Source organism: Sinocyclocheilus grahami, unplaced genomic scaffold (genome assembly GCF_001515645.1).
Source record: "Sinocyclocheilus grahami isolate Dianchi unplaced genomic scaffold, SAMN03320097.WGS_v1.1 scaffold842.1, whole genome shotgun sequence".
In the NCBI taxonomy this organism is placed as follows: Eukaryota; Metazoa; Chordata; class Actinopteri; order Cypriniformes; family Cyprinidae; genus Sinocyclocheilus; species Sinocyclocheilus grahami.
In genome coordinates, this window is record NW_015506021.1 from 336168 (window position 1) to 356167 (window position 20000).

The window sequence follows — 20000 nt, forward strand, 5'->3', positions numbered from 1 at the left end:
GGGGGGATTTCAGAATTTGAAGGGGGAAATGGGGGGGGGGGAGGAGGGAGGCTTTTTTTTTTTAAATAAGAAATTATTATCTCTCCTAAATGTTTCCTCAAAGTATTAATTATTATTTATATTGTCAGGAAGATATAAAAGTTACAAAATTTGTAATCGCAAAACTGTAATGTAGAAGGTGGTATAGGTCAGGGTAAATTCAATGTTCAATAGTTTACACGGCCCAAGGAAGCTTGATTTCCAACTTAAATTTAAATTTATTTTAGCTATAAAAAAGACAAGTAAACACAGTAATAAGATCAGAACAAATATATTATGATATATATATTGGTACTTGCGAGCTGTCAGAGAGTTAGCTCTATGTACGTGTGCTTTGGGTGTGAGAGCACAGAAAAGAGCACGTGAGTACTGCTTTCAGTTCTCTTGAAAAGGGAAGACGCAATAGCATTGCGCCATTTGTGAAATTACAGTCTCACAGAAAATATTTTCTAGTTTACTCATTCAGCCTACATGCTTTAGTGAAAAAAAGGTTTGAGGGAATTTCCCTCATTATTTTTATATTAATTTTATATAGAGCTTGACATTTTTGCAGGTCTTGAAACCAAAATGTTGGACACGTATAAATAAAATTTAAAACCCTGATCTGTGTAATTGTCATTTTCAAAACATTAAATAAACATCAAAATACCAAAAATATTTAATGTATGCAATTAATAAAATATAATATAACCATGGGTAACAAGTTGCTAATAGAGCTCTCATGCTAAGGACCCTCACATTCACAGTTTGAATATTTCCATGTCAAAGCTGAAACTGAACCGTCCCGGTTGTTTCATGTGTTCTTGCTTTTTGGGGATGTCATTGAGTTGCTCATTATATAACCTTACGCAATTTGGAGAAAGATCAAATAGAAGACCAGATTTCACCAGCTTTCCTTACGAACCCAAATATGCCCTCTCAGCACTGATAACACTGCAACACCAACCTCGACCTTAAAGGACTTTTAGTATTAACTGCAATTACAGCGCATTAATTATTTAAACATTTTCATTTAATGAACACATTTTGATGAATGCAAGCATGAAATCAGTATATGAAATGCCAAAATTAAATTCTATATTTATCTTTTTATTTTGTTGTTAAGGGTTCTTTTGTGGAAATATATCATTGTGAATTCATTTCCTCCTGTGAGCATTTGTTATTTTCTCATCAGGCTGTTTTTATGCTTTAATATCAGGTGTGATTTTTGGATTCATATTACAACTATCTCAGCTCTACTCATTGGCTGCTGCAGGTCAGCTGCATGAATCATTTATGCTGATACTAATATTATGGTGCTCATAGGTTCTACAATATTAGCTCGTCTCATCTTGTTGCTCCTCCACCTCAATAAACACACACACACACACACACACACACACACACACACACACACACACACACACACACCCACACCTGAGCACCAACATTATCTCAGTGTTGATGGTGCAGACTGATGAATATTTGATTCTGCTTCATCTTCTGTGTCTATGTGAGCGTGCCCAGATATGTGAAAGTGCTTGCATTTGTGTGTGTGTGTGTGTGATCCTGATGGTAAAGAGATTTCTTTCTGTATTCTCCCTTCTTGCATTTTTGCGCTTAGTACACAAGTCTTGCTAGAATGCCATGAGGGAAGGATGGTGGGCTTTGCTGGGGAGGTGGGCTGGGTGCTGGAACAAGCAAAAGCCTTTGTATTACCTTTTAAAGTCAAGCAATTATCGTGACCTGCTCTTCCTTCCTGTGGGGGTTCCACCTCTCCTCGAGAGCAGGCCAGGCGGCTTCGATGTATGAGTCAGTGTTTGGAAGTGACAGGGCATTAGTTTGCACAGCCCAACTCATCAGAGCTCATTCAAGTCAACAGTGACTGTGAGGGTGCATTTAAGCACAAACTACTAATAATTAAGTTTATTTAGTTTAAGACGTTTTGTTTTGGATTCTTTAGATTATTGTGGATCTGTTTAGAATATTTTATGAATTATTACTGCAGTCTTCAGTGTCACTCGATGCTTCATAAATCAATCTAATATGCTGATTTGGTGCTCAAGAAACATTTCATATTATGATTAATATTGAAAACAGCTGTGCTGCTTAATATTTTTGTTGAAGCTGAGATAAGGTCTTTCAAGATTTTTCGATGGATAGAAAGTTCAAAAGAACAACATTTAGGCCATGTGAAATATAAATCTTTTATATCTTTAGAAATGTCAATTTTTAGAAATGTCTAATTTAATGTGTCTTTGCTGAATAAAAGTATCAATTTCTTTCAAGAAAATCATACTGACTTCTGAACTGTACTTTATAGTGGTATACAATATTAAATAGTTTTGTGTGTTAGCGCATAAGGATATACAGCAGGTCTTGAGATGACATTCAAATTTTAATAGTCAACACCAGTAGAATTTCATAATTATTGATACCAGGTTTTTTTTTTCTTTTGTGAAGTATGAATCAAATGTAAAATAAAGTGACTTAAATTAATATATGTCTATATTGCTGTCTATATCTCTATCTCTGTTGCAGTCTAGGCTATATTTCTACATAGTATATACAGTATATATAAAAAGTATGTATTACTATATTGCTGCAAAAACTCAAAACAGGATGAGCAAATTCAAAAACTCGAAACAGGATGAGCAAATGAGTGTCACTTGTATTGTGTGCTGTACAAAATGTAAATGAAGACAGGAATTGAGGCTTTCTTTTCTTCTTTTTAGAGGTGGATTTGCAAGGCTGCTGTCCACACATCCGGTTTGTAGTCCCTCCGAAAACCACACACTGGGTGGCCATTATGCAGAGAGGGAAGTGCACCTTCAAGGAGAAGATCCTTAAGGCAGCTGCATTTAATGCCTCGGCTGTCATTATCTACAATAACAGCACCAAAGAGGACACAGTCACGATGGCTCATGAAGGTGAGTGCCATAATCAATGTATTTTCATTATGACTAATGCAACTTTCTCCTTCTAATCTGCGCCGTGTACTTAGTGTCATGCAGACTTTTCCAACTTCTATGGTCAATTCCATTAGACAGGACTCAAAGCTGTTATAGTAATTTTAACACTACATGACTGTTTTTGGATGTTTTTATTGGACTGCAAAAATCTTTTGTCTTGGTCAAAAATATAGGAAGTGGTAGTTGTTATTTCTTGACAGAGCATGGTGATTTTACAGATGCATCTGTCTGGTTAGTTTAAGGTCTTTGTAATGCTTGCAGCATATTTTAATGCAGTGAGGTACATTATCTGGAAAAATCATTGTCCAAGGACTAAATGGGAGGGTGTGCATCGTGTGTGTGTGTGTCAGTACAATAGAAAAACAGTTTTATTCTGCAGCAAAATTTGCAAAGTAAAGCTAACTGCAGAATAAAACTAGTCAAAAGGCTTTTGTGTGAATGTGTTCTGATGTATGGTTTATGAGGACACAAGTGTGTGTCCCCATGAACCAAATGGCTTAAAATCATACTAAACAGTGTTTTTTTGAAAATCTAAAAATGCAGAAAGTTTTGTGAGGGGTAGGTTAAGTGGGTAGAAAAAACAATTTGTACAGTATAAAAACCATTATGCCTATGGAGTCCCTGTAAACCACATATGCAAATGTGTGCATGTGTGTGTGTAGCTGTCACTTACACTAGGAGAGTTTTGAGTAGGGGTGCGCCGATCAGATATTCAGTATCGGTATCGCTCCTATACTGCCACTTTCTGCTGGATCGGGGTATCGGTCAGAAGAGAACGATCCAAATCCGATATTGTGCGTATACTATTCTGTGTTATTGTTAAGCCTTACGAAAGGCACAAAAACATTAGAAAGCACCAGAAAGTCATCATTTTTGTTGAGTAACTTTTGCTGCTGAATTATCCACTAACCTAGTTTATAATAGTATTTTTCTCATATATTATGATTATATATTTTTTTATTTGTTATTTTTCTTTATATTGAAGTTGTCTATATTTAGTAGATTGTGTGTAACATACAAAAGAGTGATGATCAGGTCAACATGCACTGAGGTATAGAAAAATAAATAAATAAAATTGTGCTGGTATCGGATTGGTATTGATCGGATCGGGATCGGTTCTGAAAAAATGGTATCGTACCACCCCTAGTTTTGAGCAGTGGACAGCAGACAGTTTGGGGGAAAATGTTGCTGTGCTTAGCAAAAACATATTTTTGTTTTTTTTATTTGTTTCATTAAAAAAAAACATTTTGGTCAAAGCAACCGCTGACACAGTAATTTCAATGCCCATTACATTCCATTAATGTTTACTCAGACCACACAGATGGTAACCGGACATGATACAACTGCACCACAGTATATCAAGCTACATATAATACATTATGGATTGTTTATTATGAATTATGCAAGTGTATAGGGGTGTCGAAGTTAATCGTTTCTACGATGCATCGCGATGCAGACGAGGACGATTCGGTGTTGATTCAGTAACCGACCATAACCTATTATAACGTACTGATGCTTTTCTGACGTCATTTGTTGCATACATGCTTTGTTTGCGGTAGCATACATTAGGCATGTTCGGCTTGAAGCGTGCTGCACAGAATGATCAGTGTATGACATCAAGTACAGCGAGAGCGATAAGAGAGCAGATGGACCCTTATGCTTTCGAATCGCTCTCACGGTTGATGTCATACACTCATCCTGCACAGCTCGCTAAAAGCCGAACGCGCCTAATAGCAAAGGGAGGCGAGACGCAAGTGCGAGTAATTAAAAATGCTCCAACTACTTTAAAAGCCGACATCTGGGCACATTTCGGCTTTTATGAACAACCTGGTAAGCACGACCTGGAGAAGAGACATGCTGTGTGTAAATCATGTCACGCACAATAAAATATGCAGGGGATAATACCACTAACTTGAGAAACCACGTCAGGTACAGTTCATATATCTGACTGCTTGTATTTATTGACAAAATTGTATACATGTGAAGTTAAATTGAACATTGAGGATGCAGTGCATCGTCAATGCATTGTGATGCATCGTGATAACGAATTGAACTGAATCGATGACATGATAATCGCAACTGAACCGAACCGTGAGACTAGGCATGGGACGATAACCGGTTTCAAGGTATACCGTGGTTTGGAAAAGTCACGGTTTCAAAACCACTAAAATTTTTCGTTATACCGTTCCTGCGGTATGCGCAGTTTTTTTTACGTGACGTCAAAGATGGAAAGTGTAGGACTCCCTCAGTTGTGTGCAGCGAAGAGCGTAACGAGTCACAAGACCCCTCCTCCTCCGGTTGGTGCGAGCGGTCAGAGTCACCTGTGTGTAGGATGGCCGAAGGATGTGAATCCATGGAACTTTTTCCCCCGTCGAAAAAGATGAAGTCTGTCATATGGGAATTTTTCGGGTAACGTAGACTATGTTCCGTACACAATGATGTTCCATACAGATGACGTTTTAGCACCAATCGCTAAATAAATACTTCCAGGTCGTACATAAACTATATATCTGTGTTATCTTCATTTCTCCCTCTTTCACCCCTGATCAAGACAGAGACCCACCCGCCGTTTGTTTCAACGTTTAAATAAATACTATTTGGCTTGCTACTGAGGCAGATAACAGGTTAATTAACTAGCTAACGTCAACTAGTTTCCTCCCTCACGTTACTTCACAGAGCGGGGAATAGCAGTCTAAATTACGTACTGTACTTTTCTGCGATTTAGTACAATAATTACATTTAGCTGGTATCACGTCTATACTTTTAAGCCTCCTGCCATCATTTACATCTGTTCAAAATCACGCATTTAAAAAAAACAAAAAACTAACTTTGCCACTGTTTGAGTGTTGTACAGAGAGACCGCGTGTGTGTGTGTGTATGTGAGAGACACTCGCGCTCTCTCTTTCCTTATGTGTGTATGTGCACACATCCTCGTACCTCACCGCTCCGAAACCATAGCTTCAAACTTAATCCGGGAAAGGTGAATATTCCTGCATCTGTGCATCAGAACTTGGACTGAAAGATGAATGTGTAGAAATCGAGCATGTCTCCAAGAACCTTGTTGAGCTGCAAGTTTAATGACTGTATTATTTATTTATTTTTTAATTTTTTTACAGAAATTATGTTTTGATTATATTTTTGATTATTGAGCTGCAGGATTAGGCTCACTTAAGTGACTGCATTTTTTTCATTTATAGGGATTTTTTATTTTTTTTTACAGAGAATAATTTATGTTCTGATTGTTGTTGAGCTGCAGGTTTAGGCTCACTTAAGTGACTGCACTTGATTAAGAAGAATTAAATTATTTATTTTAATTATTTAGCCTGACATGTTTACTGTTCCAAAATGTTCTATATGTTCCTTAAAAATAAAATATAGTGTGTTCAGTGGGGAATTTTTTTTTGTTTTTTTTACCCAGACATTTAAAAATAACATATTTTAGAGCTGTAATCACAATACCGTGATACCGTGATATTTTTTTTTATCAACGGTTATCATACTGTCAGAATCTCATACTGGCTCATGCCTACGTGAGACCAGTGTAGGTTCACGTGTAACATTAATCATGCTTTTGAAATGTATTGTAGTCCTGTTAGATAGTCGATCAAATTGTAATATGCAGTTTAATTTGATTTTGAGTATTGCAATATCTAACAGTGATGTCATTAGTGGCACTATTTATAATTCTACATCTATAATTTTTTTTACAATTTTGAGTTGAGTTGTTAGTCTGTCTGACGGTTGCATCGCGACTATTTAAAATGTCTTCCGCCGTGGGTGCATTTTTAAGAAACTTCTCGAAACCTCTGTGTTCTGCTCCATTTATGTGGTGCCCTGTCTAGCTGATTTTGAATGCAAGAACACATCCTGTATGAACATTTCCTCACTCATTCTCTGCTGCCTGCTCACTGTGAGTGTGGTTTGTCGAGGTGTGTTGCTTTTAGTAGCACATGTGACTAGAGGTTGTCAATGCATGGATTTTTCATGAGAAAATATATGGATGATTCTCAGTTGTATAGAACCAAAACAGCAGCCTTGAGGAGAATGAGCATTCAGGATTTTTGCTAAATAATGTTATATTTTCAAATGTCTGCCGGTTAGAACTTCTTCTGTTTATCAAGCTTTGAAAGTGGTTTTTGTGTATGTAGGTATTTCATAATTTGTCTTGGGGTTATAAACCTGCAGTGAGAGTGTGACAAAGCATGTTTGTTTGGTTTTTGAGAACATTCGGACACGGTGAAGGACTGTGCCTACTGGAATCCACCCGCCAGTGTAGTCACTGTTGCTCTGCTGGTGCACTCTCTCCACACACACAACTTCTAGCTTGGCGCATATCCAAGAGCTTAGGATGCACAGGGCACAATAGGATTCAACCTAAAGCTTATCAGAAGTGTGACAGGATGTATAAAGTGGTGGGCTGAGGGAGGAACTGGAAAAAGGGGAAGATAAGGGGAGATGGTGAGTCATGGCAGCGCTATCAGAATATCGATGAGATGTTTAAATATAGCAGGATTGCATGATTTATTCTCATAGTTAGCATTCAGGGACTTTTTCCTCTGCCACCTATGGGAATCAAACCTTTATGTACCATAGGGCTGTGCAATATAGCTAAAAAATGTATAAACAATATAATGTTTCATTTTGTACGGTATCAATAATTATTGACATTTTTATAATCTTTTTTTTAAACAAAAAGCAATAGAAAACAATAGAACTTTGCAGTTCCGAATGATGTATACGCTTACCAGAGAGAGAGTATATATGTATCCTGATGTTAATGTTTTGAGATTGCACATGATTTGAAATGATCCATAACTCATCTTTGTGCAAAGGACAATGTCCAAATGCACCGTTTGTACAAGATCATATTCTTATATACATTCTCATAGTTAGCATTAAAGTTGTCAAGCTGTGCCTTTTCTATATTTCAGTAAAGCTGTGCCTGTGACTATATTTCACATTTCTTTGTAATCAGCGTAATGCTTTAAGAACCAACAGCTCCACGTGGTCCTTTCGTGAGATTTTGTATAACCTGGGTCTGATTCTTTCACAGCCCTGCCATGCTATCTGCTGCTACAAAGCTGTGAAAGTAGATTTGTGCCTTGTAGACCCTAAAGGCATGTAGACCCGTCATTGGAAAAAGCCAGTCAAATGGGGTAGTTCAGTGTTTTTTTTCTAGGTTTGATTGTGTTTATGGGGTGCAGTCTAACATGTGTTAATGCTTCATTTTTAAAAAAACGCATTATTTTTCACATAATTTACTTGTATTCCACACCGCTCTGTGCCTTCTCTGGGAAACACGCTGATCATTTCCTTCTTTTATAAAGCCCCTCCCTCAGAAATAGGCGATGGGCTGTGATTGGTTAGCTAGTGTGTGAGTGTATGTAACAGTTCATTTTTAGAGCTGAGCTGAATGAGAGAGAGGAAGAGAGATGCAGAGCGTGTGCAGAGCAGGGGGACGTGCAGTATTAAGAACTGCTGCTTTAGAACATTGATTTTGAAACCTGTGAATCCATTAGAATCGTTAGAAGACAGAATCGCGATTCATATATGAATAGAGTTTTACGTGCACCCCTAGTTTTCTCTTCCTCTTCTCTAAAGCAGCGCGGCATGGCCTCGCCCCCTTTGCTGCCTTTTCCTGAGGGTGGGGGGGATGGACGGGGTGTTTGTTTGTCCTCATTTTGTGTCGGCATGATTACTGTGCCATTTGTGTGACTGTGAATGTTTAATAGGTCAGATCAGGAGTATTAAACTGAAGTGGACTACATCGGTGTGTCTGTGTGAGATTTTAGTTACTTTATACGTATATACTTAATAATGGTTAATACTTAACCATTTCAGAAAACTCTTTCCATTTGAGTTTTTATAGGCCTTATTCCCACTCTTTTTGACCAATTCAATATGACTATAAAAATAATTTTTATTTTGATTTAATATAAAATACAAATTTTAAACAAAATAAGAACTATATTGTAATAATTTGCGATAAAACTGTAAAATACATACTTTAAAATAAGTAATACACACAATTTTATTTTACTGTAAAATTGCAATACTAATATTTATGTCCAAATATCTAAATTTTCAAACAGTTTTACGGGTCAAGCTTTTTTGACATGTTGCCATCACATGAAAATATGCAAACAATTTAATTTGAGCTGCCTTTTGATATATAAAAGGTGCTGCAAAATAATACATGTGTATATATATATAATATATAATGTATAATAATGCATGTTGTTATTATTATTATTCCTACTACTAGTAGTATTATTTTATTCATTATTTTATTATTAATCATTTTTGTTTATCATTTTGTTTGTTAGTTTTGTTGTTGTTTTTTTCCTTCACACAATTTTCTTGGCTCAAAATATCCTATATCTCAATATAACTTATTTCTCCAAAGGCACTGGAGACATAGTGACAGTAATGATCACGGAGTCCTTTGGAAAAGAGATTCTGGGTTTTCTGGAGAAGAACCAGACTGTGTTGGTATCCGTGATGGTGGGGTCACGAGGACTGCCCAAGAACATCAACCGCGGCTCCTTGGTGTTCGTCTCCATCTCTTTTATCGTACTGATGATTATCTCCTCTGCTTGGCTGATCTTCTACTTCATCCAGAAGATCAGAGACACCAGCGCTCGGGACCGCAGTCAGGTCTTACACAACATACAGTACAGTACACTGAAATACCAGCCTGTACTTCTGCTTCAGTATTCTTCTGCAGCTCTTTTGAACAAAACACAGATACACTCTCATCCTCAAGCTTGCATCTGAACGAAAAATCTGGCAAGGTTTTTAAAGACCTCTCTGATATTAACCAGGCTTATCTGACCTTCAAGAACTTCCTGTGTGTTCAAAGATAGTAGTAAATAGTGTTGGGTTCGAGTCCACCTAAGTCGAGTCCAAGTCGAGTCCGAGTCTTTAACCAATCGAGTCCGAGACAAGTCCGAGTCCAAAATGGGCCGAGTCGGACTCAAGTCCGAGTCCAACGAAACTCTATTATTTATTAGTATTTTAACATTGTTTTAAACTTTACAACTAGAAAAACGCAATGTCCATTTAAATGTAACAAAAGCAAACCTCTATTGCATCTTGCCATTTTGATTTTTTTTTAATAATTAGTGTCCTGCTTAGCTTAGCAAACTTAGTCATGTAACAGAAGTTATGGCTGAATTGATTTATGTATTGTGAAATATTTCAGAGTGAAGCAGGTTTTAGAATGTGAAAAAATTAAAGGGTGGGACTTGACTTTAATAATCGTTAAAGTAAATGTATAAATTCAAGGGTGGGGGCAAAGGAGTAGGTATCTTGTTGAATGGGACCTTAAGAGCAGAAAATGCACCTTTTATCTCAATAAAAAACAAGCGTTATATCATTTTTTACGATTTTTAATGAAATATGAATTTTGAATAATCAAAATTAGTTTGTGTCTGCTTATTCTATGCATCAGCGTTTGAACCATTCAAGAATAAACTGCATTTTAATTTCTGGGTTAAAAAAGAAAAGAAAAATAAATGCACGCCAAAGTACACGGACCCCTTAGACAGGGCATTTTGAATTTTTTCTTGGATGAAAATGAAGTTGTGAGGGATAAACCTGGTCTGTACAATGGCACACACTGTGTATAAAAGCCCTACACTTTTCATAAGTCACAGGCAACTCGCACCTGTTTTATTTTTGAATGCATTTATAGTTACATTAATAACAATAAATTACATTATGTAAGGAATAATTGATGATGGGCCGTTGAATTATTAGAAAATAATGCACGCCCAAGGTGATTTTGGACCCATGAAAACTATTGCCGCAAAGATGTTAGAAAAAATATTTTTCTTTGAAGCAAAAAACTGCGACTAATACAAAAGCAAAAAATAAACTAATGTAATAAAACATTCTCAAGCTTACTGAAGGCAAGTAAACACTCCAAGTATTACTTACAAGCTAAATGATAAATAAATATATTACTCAAAAATACAAATTACATTTTTAAAAAAGTTTTTCAGATAGTAGCCTAGTAAAGGCTTCTAGAAATAGCCCACTAAAGACATTTCATAAAGTAATAAATGTCAAAATAATCTTCACGTATACATTCTTATTAAAGTTAAAGTGATTCAGTCGAGAGCAGTGAGTGATTTTCTCCTTTTCTTTTGTTTGCTTAACATTTATGACGCAGTCGGCGGCTGCATGGTTTACGCGGTTGCTTTAAGATCTGACGCATAGATCAAATATTTTAACACATCAGTATTTCTCCCAACTGTTCAAGTTCACTTAAGACAAAACGACTGCATTTACATGAATAGTCTACAAAACGGGACTTTTGACATAACTTTTTGTGTAAGTGTGTAGCAATAACAGAATTTAAGAGAACTAAAGCGAAAGAACTCGGCATTTGAACGCTGACTGAGAGGCGCGTTAGTCTGTGACAGAAACCCGTCGGCTTTCAAGTAGCCTACTGGACAAGACTTAAAAACACATACAAATACTGAATATCCCTTTTGTGATAATGCATTGAGTCAGTGACATTTCCGCCAACTTGTCCCTGGACTCGGTAGGACTCGAGTCCTAGTCAAGTCCAAGTAAAAATGCATCCGAGTCCGTGACAAGTCCGAGTCCTTTAAAAAACTGTACTCGAGACTGGACTCGAGTACGAGTCCGAGTACCCAAACTCGTACACCCCAACACTAGTAGTAAATGGCACAGCCTTCCCAGCTCATGAAATCTTAATGCAGAAATGTGTGTGTGTGTGTTTGGTGTATTCTGCCTCTTCAGCGTCTAGTTCCACACACACAGACTCCTCATTACTCCACTGTAGTATTGATGTCTCTCAGCCCTTTCACTTTTACCAGACCTCTGAATTTATTACTGGCATAAACAGGCTTTAATCAAGCTGTATTAACAGCTGCTGGTATAAATTTGAAATATGTAAAATCAGAATCTCTTATTTACCAGTTAGATTTAAAGTAGTAGACACAGTTTATACTATGGAGGATTAAAATAAAAACACTGAGTGCATTTAAATGCAAGGCCTTGCATAGATTATGCCTAATAACCTGACCATGTGTAAGGTTACTTAACCCTTTTTTTTAAGGGGGCAAGTCATAAACAGTTTCAGCATAACCTCATTTGCACGTCGCTTTCTTCCTATTAACCTAATTTTGCTCTGAACATCTTTGCTAGTGTGATTATTGCTTATTCAATCTTGTGAATACATCTGTAAATATTATGATGTCAAAACAATTTCAAAATCTAATGTAAACATTGTTTGTCTTGTCTTTATTATTATTATTATTATTTATTCAAAAGTGACAGTAAAGACATTTATAATGTTACAAAACATTTCTATTTCAAATAAATGCTGTCCTTTTAAACTTTATTCATCCAAGAATCCTAAAAATGTATGACTGTCTCCACAAAAATATTAAGCAGAGCAACTTCAACATGGATTATAACATGAAATGTTTTTGAGCACCAAATTGATATTAGAATGATTTCTGAATGATCTAATAACTATTCTAATGATATTTCACAATATTACTATTTAATGTGTTTTTAATCAAATAAAAGCATAATTGGTGATTTATAAGAGACTTCTTTCAAAAACTTTTTAAAAATCTTACTGACCCAAAACTTTTGAATGGTAGAGTAAATGGACTGACTATTTAGCTGATTAACAGGTCATTTTAGTGTTTTGGTGGCGTCTAACCTAAATGTAATCGCAAACGTTTACACACACAGGCACACACTCAGACTGTACCACCTCCCATTGACTTCTATTGTTTTTTAATTAAGCTTATTATAATTAGTGCAGACTGACCCTAACCCCTTTGGCATTTTTAGATTTTAATTAAAACATCATTTGGCCATTTTATGAACTGTACTTGTGAAGACGTCCTCATTAATTAGTTTTAAGAGGTTTATTTGTGTCTTTATTTGTGAGGACATTTTGAGACCCTTGCAAATATAGCATGCACGCACACATACACACACACACACACACACACACACACACAGAAAAACCTTTGGTTTTTCCTGTAAACTGTCGGAGGTAAATCACTGAGCTGTTTATTTAGCAATAAACTGGCAGAATGAAGACAGAGGACATCTCAGAAAAAAACACTCATAAACACACACATACAATGAACTGCCCATTACAGGCTGCACTTAGAGTCTTTTATTTATGACCCTCTCTGTCAGGCCATTCACTAACCCGGTCTAATTTGCTTTATACAATCCTGAATCCTGATAAGACACTATGATATGTTGCTTTTATCACAATTAATATTGTTAATGCTTTCTCCTCAGCATTATTATTCAGCTCTACCTTGTTTATCAAAATCTGAATTGCTAATTTTTTTTTACTGCTGTTCAGTCTTTTATTCCCCAGCTTTGTTTAGTAATTTTAATTTCCTGTTTCATTAAGTCAAGCTGTGAATCTAAAATTATGTGAATTACTCTCTCCTCTCTGTCCTTTGTTACTATAGCGACGGCTGGGCGATGCTGCCAAGAAGGCCATTAGCAAGCTGACTACCAGGACAGTAAAAAGAGGGGACAAGGTGAGGTCTTTTGACGTCATTGCTTGTTTACTTTTCTCAGGCTTGACTCTATTTATGTCATGTTCGCCAGATTATAGTAAACAGCACTGTGTCCTATTATGGAACTGTTTGTGTAATTCTCAATTCATAATGCATCTCCGTATTCCATTAAGGTCTCACTGGACACGTACATACTGCAGCTAAATATAGTTGTCACTATTCTTCTGAGTGCTTAATCACATTCTTTATGCGTTCAACAACTGTATTAACTTCTGAAAAATACAAGTTGTTACAATCGCTTTTACATTAAATCCAGGTTTCAGTCTAGCAGCAACCCATGCATTACAGTCTGCAGAGTGCATGCGGTTTAAAAGCAGACGCCTAAAGAGCATAAACAAAATGCGGCGCCTTTGGAAATTGCTGGATGGTGATACGTATCTGCTCACTATTATTACTTTAGAAAAAGCAAACTCAGAGCAGGTTAAATTGTGGAAATCCCTGTTTTGGTTTACAGCAAAACAAACAACACTGCACTGCATGTACTGGTTTTAACAAAACTAATGCACAGTAAATGCATCATTGCTTGCATAATAGAATGCATAATAATTTTTAAAATAAATCAGAAATTAAATCAAGGATTTAATAAATTAATGATAAGTGACAGTAAAGACATTTATAATGTTACAAATCATTTCTATTTTCTTTTTTGAACTTTCTATTCATCGAAGTATTTAAAAAATGTATGACAGCTTCCATAAAAATATTAAGCATCACAACGGATTTCAACATTGATGGTAATAAGTGCTTCTTGAGCTAGAGACCTGCGCTGTCCCGCGCCCGCCCGCTGCTGCAAGATTCTGTCCCGCGCCCGCCCGCTCCCGCAGACATATATCTTATCTGGTCCCGCTCCCGCCCGCGACATTCATGTTTTGTCCCGCTCCCGCCCGCAAAAGCCCGCATAAAAGTAATCTATATAGACTTTTTCAGTACATCGAAGAAATTTACATGAAATGGTTCTGTAACATCTCCTAAGCTCCACAACATCCCAGCATAAACATTTTGTTATTATTATATCCCGATAAAATATTTGTTATTTAGGCTAAGCATCAACATTAACAAACCACTGTTATTTTTAACATAAAAGCAAGCATGTGCTGCTGCTGCGTGCATGGTTTGGCATGGCAGAATGCGAGCAGCGCTTCCTTTATGATCACTAAAAGCTGACATCTCAGTTAATCTCCATCTCATAAAGCTCTGTTATAACACAATAAAATATATGCACAATGAATCTTTCACAATGTCTACACTTCATGTGTTAAAATGAGAGGATTTGTGAGCAGGCAATTTCAGCGCTGCGGTGAGTAGATACTAACTTAATCACCTCTGATTGGCCATTGTGTTCTAGAAAAAAAAACAGCTGAGTCTGTGATTGGCTACATTGCCCTACCCTCTAAACACGTGTTATAAATAGAAACTATGCCTAGCTTGTGCATATCAATCATTTTAATGTTAATATTAGTTGTTCTTTTTGCTTTTGTACAACAGATAAATAACAATTTATATGTTTTAGACACTTTATATTTAGATAATTTCTATTTTGCGTGAGTCCCGCAAATCATTTTATTCTCCCGCATCCCGCACACACACGAGTGTCTTCCCGCCCGCACCTGCACTTGCCCATCCAGAGTTGTCCCGCGCCGCACCCTGTTGCATTGGGTCCCGCGGTACTCCCGCGGGAGTGCAGGTCTCTATCTTGAGCACCAAATCAGCATATATTCTGGCTGCTGAAAATTCAGCTTTGCCATCACAGAACTAAATTACATTTTTTAAATATAATTTAAAAAAGCAAACTCAGAGCAGGTTAAACTGTTGAAATCAGTTTTTCTGTTTACAGCAAAACAAACAACACTGCACTGCTTTTTGTCCTTTTTATAATTAAGTAGGGATCTAGGGATTTTTACAAAAACTAACGCACAGAATATCGATGCATATAGTGGAGCATTACTTGTATAATAATATTATGCATATTAAACCTTTGCTCAAGGTCTTAATTTAATCAATAATTGGCCATTGGCTCATCTCTGAAAATAATCTTGCTGAATGTACCACAGAGTCCAAAGACAGACATTGACCTGTGTAAAGGTGAATGACTGTCAGGTGAGCGATGAGGTAAGAAGGGTCGTGAAACGTCACAGCTGTTTGGTTTGGAAAAAGAGTGGACCCGTGCCAGTCAGTGTGTATGATAGCCCTGTCAAGGTCAGCTCACATCAGCCATGAATAAAACATTAGTGGCCTTGGAGAAGTGCTGCAAGAAATTGAAACCTTTCATCTGAGAGAGAGAACATCTGTCCGTTTTTCTCTGCCTCTGTCGCTCTCTCTCCTTTTTCCTTTTCCTTTTCATGTGATCACATATGCATTTTTGGTCAGTTATGACACATTTTCCAGTGATAAAGCATCCTTACAGCTTCACTGCCTTGGCTGAAGCCTCTAAGCCTCTGAGTATCAGCCATGTCCCTCTGCAGGGACTGACCGGACCAAAGTCGATGACTCTCACGCTGAGAGGGCCCCATTAGAAACTGAACACCACTCACCACAACATGACCTTGACCATGCAGAGTAGACAGGACACTGCCAGGTGACGGAAATAGCATCTATAGTAGAGAAGATGCTTCCAGGAAGAACAGGGCAGAGTGTGATATAAAATCTAGGATGATTTTTGTCACTTTCTAAATGGCTCTATGCCCAGGGAGGTCTGGTTAGCTGCCTGAGTGATGCGTTGCCTGCTACTAGAGGTATATTTATGCTATGATAATATATAAATAGTATTTGAAACTGTTGCTGCTGCTTGGTTTCCTGCATAATGTTTAGTCTTATAGGAAATTCATTAGCAAATTAATTAAAAAAATTTTTTTATATATATATATAATTTTTGTAGTAAGACTTTAGTTTTAAAGCTTTATTTCAGTTAGTTGCAAATTCAAAATGTCTCATTTTTGTTGAAGTTTTAAGTTTTTCATCTGTTTTTATTTTATTTTATTTCAGCTTTATTTGAATGTCCAAAAACGATTTTTATCATTTTAGTTAACAATGCTGTTTATTGCTAAAATCAAATTAAATAATAAATAGGCATATATCAATTCATTAACATCACTACACTAGCTTATTTTTTCATAGCTTTGTCATAATCAGGCTTTTCTTAATAGGTAATAAAGGGTTATAAAAAACACTGAAGCTTATTATTTTCATAAAAAAACAAAATGCATGTGTAGAAATGCAGATCACTGGTCACTCCTCCAAGTAGGCAACGTTTCCTCTGCATTTTTAATTCAGCTAGTGACAACTAGTGATCGCCTCATACATAAAAACAGTTATTATGCATTTATATCCTTTTTTGTGCCTTGACGTATTGTTTGATTGGACTGTCAGAAGTTAGGAAGAGATTATTATGTGCAGTGTGCTCTGTTATAATAACAGCATTCTGCATGCAATACTGTATACACAATGTATATTACATACTTTGATACTGTAACTGTACAGATTGCTGTAGTTAGACCATTTTAATCTAATCTCTAATCTATTTTTAAAAATTACTATTAGTTTCACTTCATAATCAAGTGTATGAGTGTGGTATCTGAACCTTAAATGGTGCACTTGAGAATAACTGGGCAAGATGATTACAAGGACGAGGCAGGGAGGAGGTCAAAAGATCAGATCAATACAGAGCGAAATGCAGGTACTCAAAGCATATTGGCAAGAGTTTAAAGAGAAGTTCACACCTGCATTATTCCCATTTCTCACAGATAGGTGTCATAAGGCCAGCATACATATTTAATAATAATGGGATAGTGATGCTGAAGTAGAAATAGTAGGGAAGATTAAAGTCCGAGGGTCCTAAAGAGAGTTATATTAAGAGTTTTTTCTGTACATTATATTTCTGTATTGATATTGATTATCATTGAAATAATAATGATAAAAAAGTAATATTTTGAAATTGCTATTTTTGTGTAGTTATATTGAATTGGGGGGGGGGGTTCAAGGTTTTTTGACCTTGTGACATCCAGTGATAAGCAGCAGAACATTGCAATGATCACTTGGTATCTATTTCTGTGGTGTGGTGCTGAGTGGCATTGGTCAAAAATGCAGCTGCACATAATTTTAAAAACAATTTTTGCAACATCTTGCTTGGAATGTGGTCAGTGGTCATTTATTGTTTTTTGGCTTCTGATAAAATGATTTTTGCTAGTTCTTGCCATTTGACATAGTCCTATTCTTGTTTGACTGGCAAATGATCCTAAAACTGCCCTGATGTACCCTGCATCTGTGTCCTAATGATACTTCTAATGTTGACAATTCAATTTTTCACTATATCTTTACTCATGAAAAGGCTCATCTTTATTCTTTTTTTTTGTGTGTTCGTGTCTTGCAGGAAATAGAGCCAGATTTTAATCATTGTGCTGTGTGCATTGAAGGTTATCAGCTAAACGATGTGGTCCGCATCCTACCTTGCAAGTAAGTAAGTGTGTGTGTGTGTGCACGCGCAAATGTATATAGTTTTGCTTTGTGGAATAAAGGCAATGCAATATTCACTTTATTTTAACTTGCAAATTAATGCTGATCTACTATTTCTTTCTTTCTCTTTTTTGTTTATTAATGGACTACTACTAATAATAATAATAATACTGTTTATTAATATACATTTCTTTCATTCTCTTTTGTTGTTGTTGTATAACAGCAATAATAATAATTACATTTATATTAATGTTATCCTTAATGTTTTTATTCAGAATTTAAATAGAAACTGCCCGTGTTATGGTCATAAATTATGAAGATTTTTCCATTTTAAAGTCTTGGCTTATGTTGTCCACTGACAAAATCTCTTTGCATTGCCCAATGCAATTTGGTTTTCACTCCAGACTTTGAATAATGCTCAAATGACATTTGGAGAGAGAGGGAGGGAGAGAGAAAGGGAGATCAGGGGTCACTTGCTGTGCGAGTTTGTTGAGGAAATATGGCACTGCTGTGGATGTGAATCACTGCCCTGTCAGACCTGCTCTGCTTATTTTTAGCAGCTCAGCTTCCAGTGACCTCTAGGCAGCCAACAAACAAACATACACACACACATTTAAAATTACAAACAAATACACACACCATGCACGGTGTATTAAAGGAATGTGACGACATAGTATACACACAAATACACAAATATGCCCTTTCCTACCGTTTCAGACACCATCTGTCGAGTATGACCTGGTCACACAGCTGGAAGTCTTGCTGCTAATTTTGTGGATCACCTTACACCAAACATGCATACTGTACATTATCATATGTTATAACTGCTTAAATAGATACACTGTGAGCATCAACGTGTAGGAACTCACCAGTTTTGTCATGATTACTGGTTTGTTGTCATTCCTTCCTCTTTTTGACAGACATAACTTTGTTGCTTATGTTTTTAGCAATTGAGGTGCTTCCTTTTAAAGCGATAGTTCACCCAAAAATGAAACTTTTGCCTTTTGCTCACCTTCATGTTGTTCCAGACCTGTATGACTTTCTGCTCTTCATCCCTTTTCATTTTATGAAGTATCTTGGACATTCTGCTAAATATCTCCTTTTATGTTTGATGCTAGAATGTCAGTCATACAGGTTTGGAATGAGTAAATGATTTGAAAGATTTAAAATAAATAAATAAAAATTGGGTGAACAATCTCTTTAAGTATAGTATCAGTCATCTCTCCACGATATCTACTGTACTATTGCATTAATATTTTTCTCTTTTCATCCACACCCACTCACATTCTATCCTTATTATCTCTTTCGCTCCCTCTTTCTGTCTCTACAACTGTACAGCAGCGATGAAACGCTAATCCAGGGCCTGGTTAATTGCATTTTTCTCTGCTTACGGCTGAATCACTGCTTCACTCCAGTCAGATCAAATAACACACTCATGAGTTGCAGCTTGTGCTGCCTGAGACAGCTGCTGGCATCCAGCAACAAACCAGTCTGAAACTCTTAGTCATAGTGAGAAATGGTTGGATGACCATCCAGTAGGGCTGCACAATTAATCGAATTTCTAATCGCAATTACAATTATGGATGCCACAATTACGTAATCGTTCAAAGCGGCAGTTAATCATTCAAAGTCCACTTATGTTATTCTGCACACTTAAGATATGTTTTTTTCTTTTTACATGTTATGTTAAGGGTTTTTCCATTGTTTTAGTTTTAGTATAACATTATAATACCATTCATATTTTTTTTATAATTTAAAGAAGAAACCAATCCGATGTATATTTGACATCTAAGGCTTAATACTATAGAAAAGCACTAAAGGTTCTTCAGTTAGAGTGTTTTCAGCTTGTTTATTTTCATAAAAAAATATGGCATGCAGTTGCATCAAACAGTGGTATAAACATCATTCAATGTAAATTGTGCTAATCGTAATTAATAATCTCAATTACAATTTCAAGGGAATAATT

General features: G+C 36.3%; 1 protein-coding gene across 1 annotated transcript in view; it reads left to right on the plus strand.

Moving 5' to 3' along the window:
• Positions 1–20000, plus strand: part of LOC107562823 (E3 ubiquitin-protein ligase RNF130-like) — a 42524-nt gene that overhangs the window by 16812 nt on the left and 5712 nt on the right. Inside the window, exons 3-6 of the mRNA XM_016247551.1 lie at positions 2754–2948; positions 9397–9647; positions 13475–13546; positions 17952–18034. Of these exons, the coding sequence (XP_016103037.1) occupies positions 2754–2948; positions 9397–9647; positions 13475–13546; positions 17952–18034 (601 nt within the window). The remainder of the gene's footprint in view (positions 1–2753; positions 2949–9396; positions 9648–13474; positions 13547–17951; positions 18035–20000) is intronic.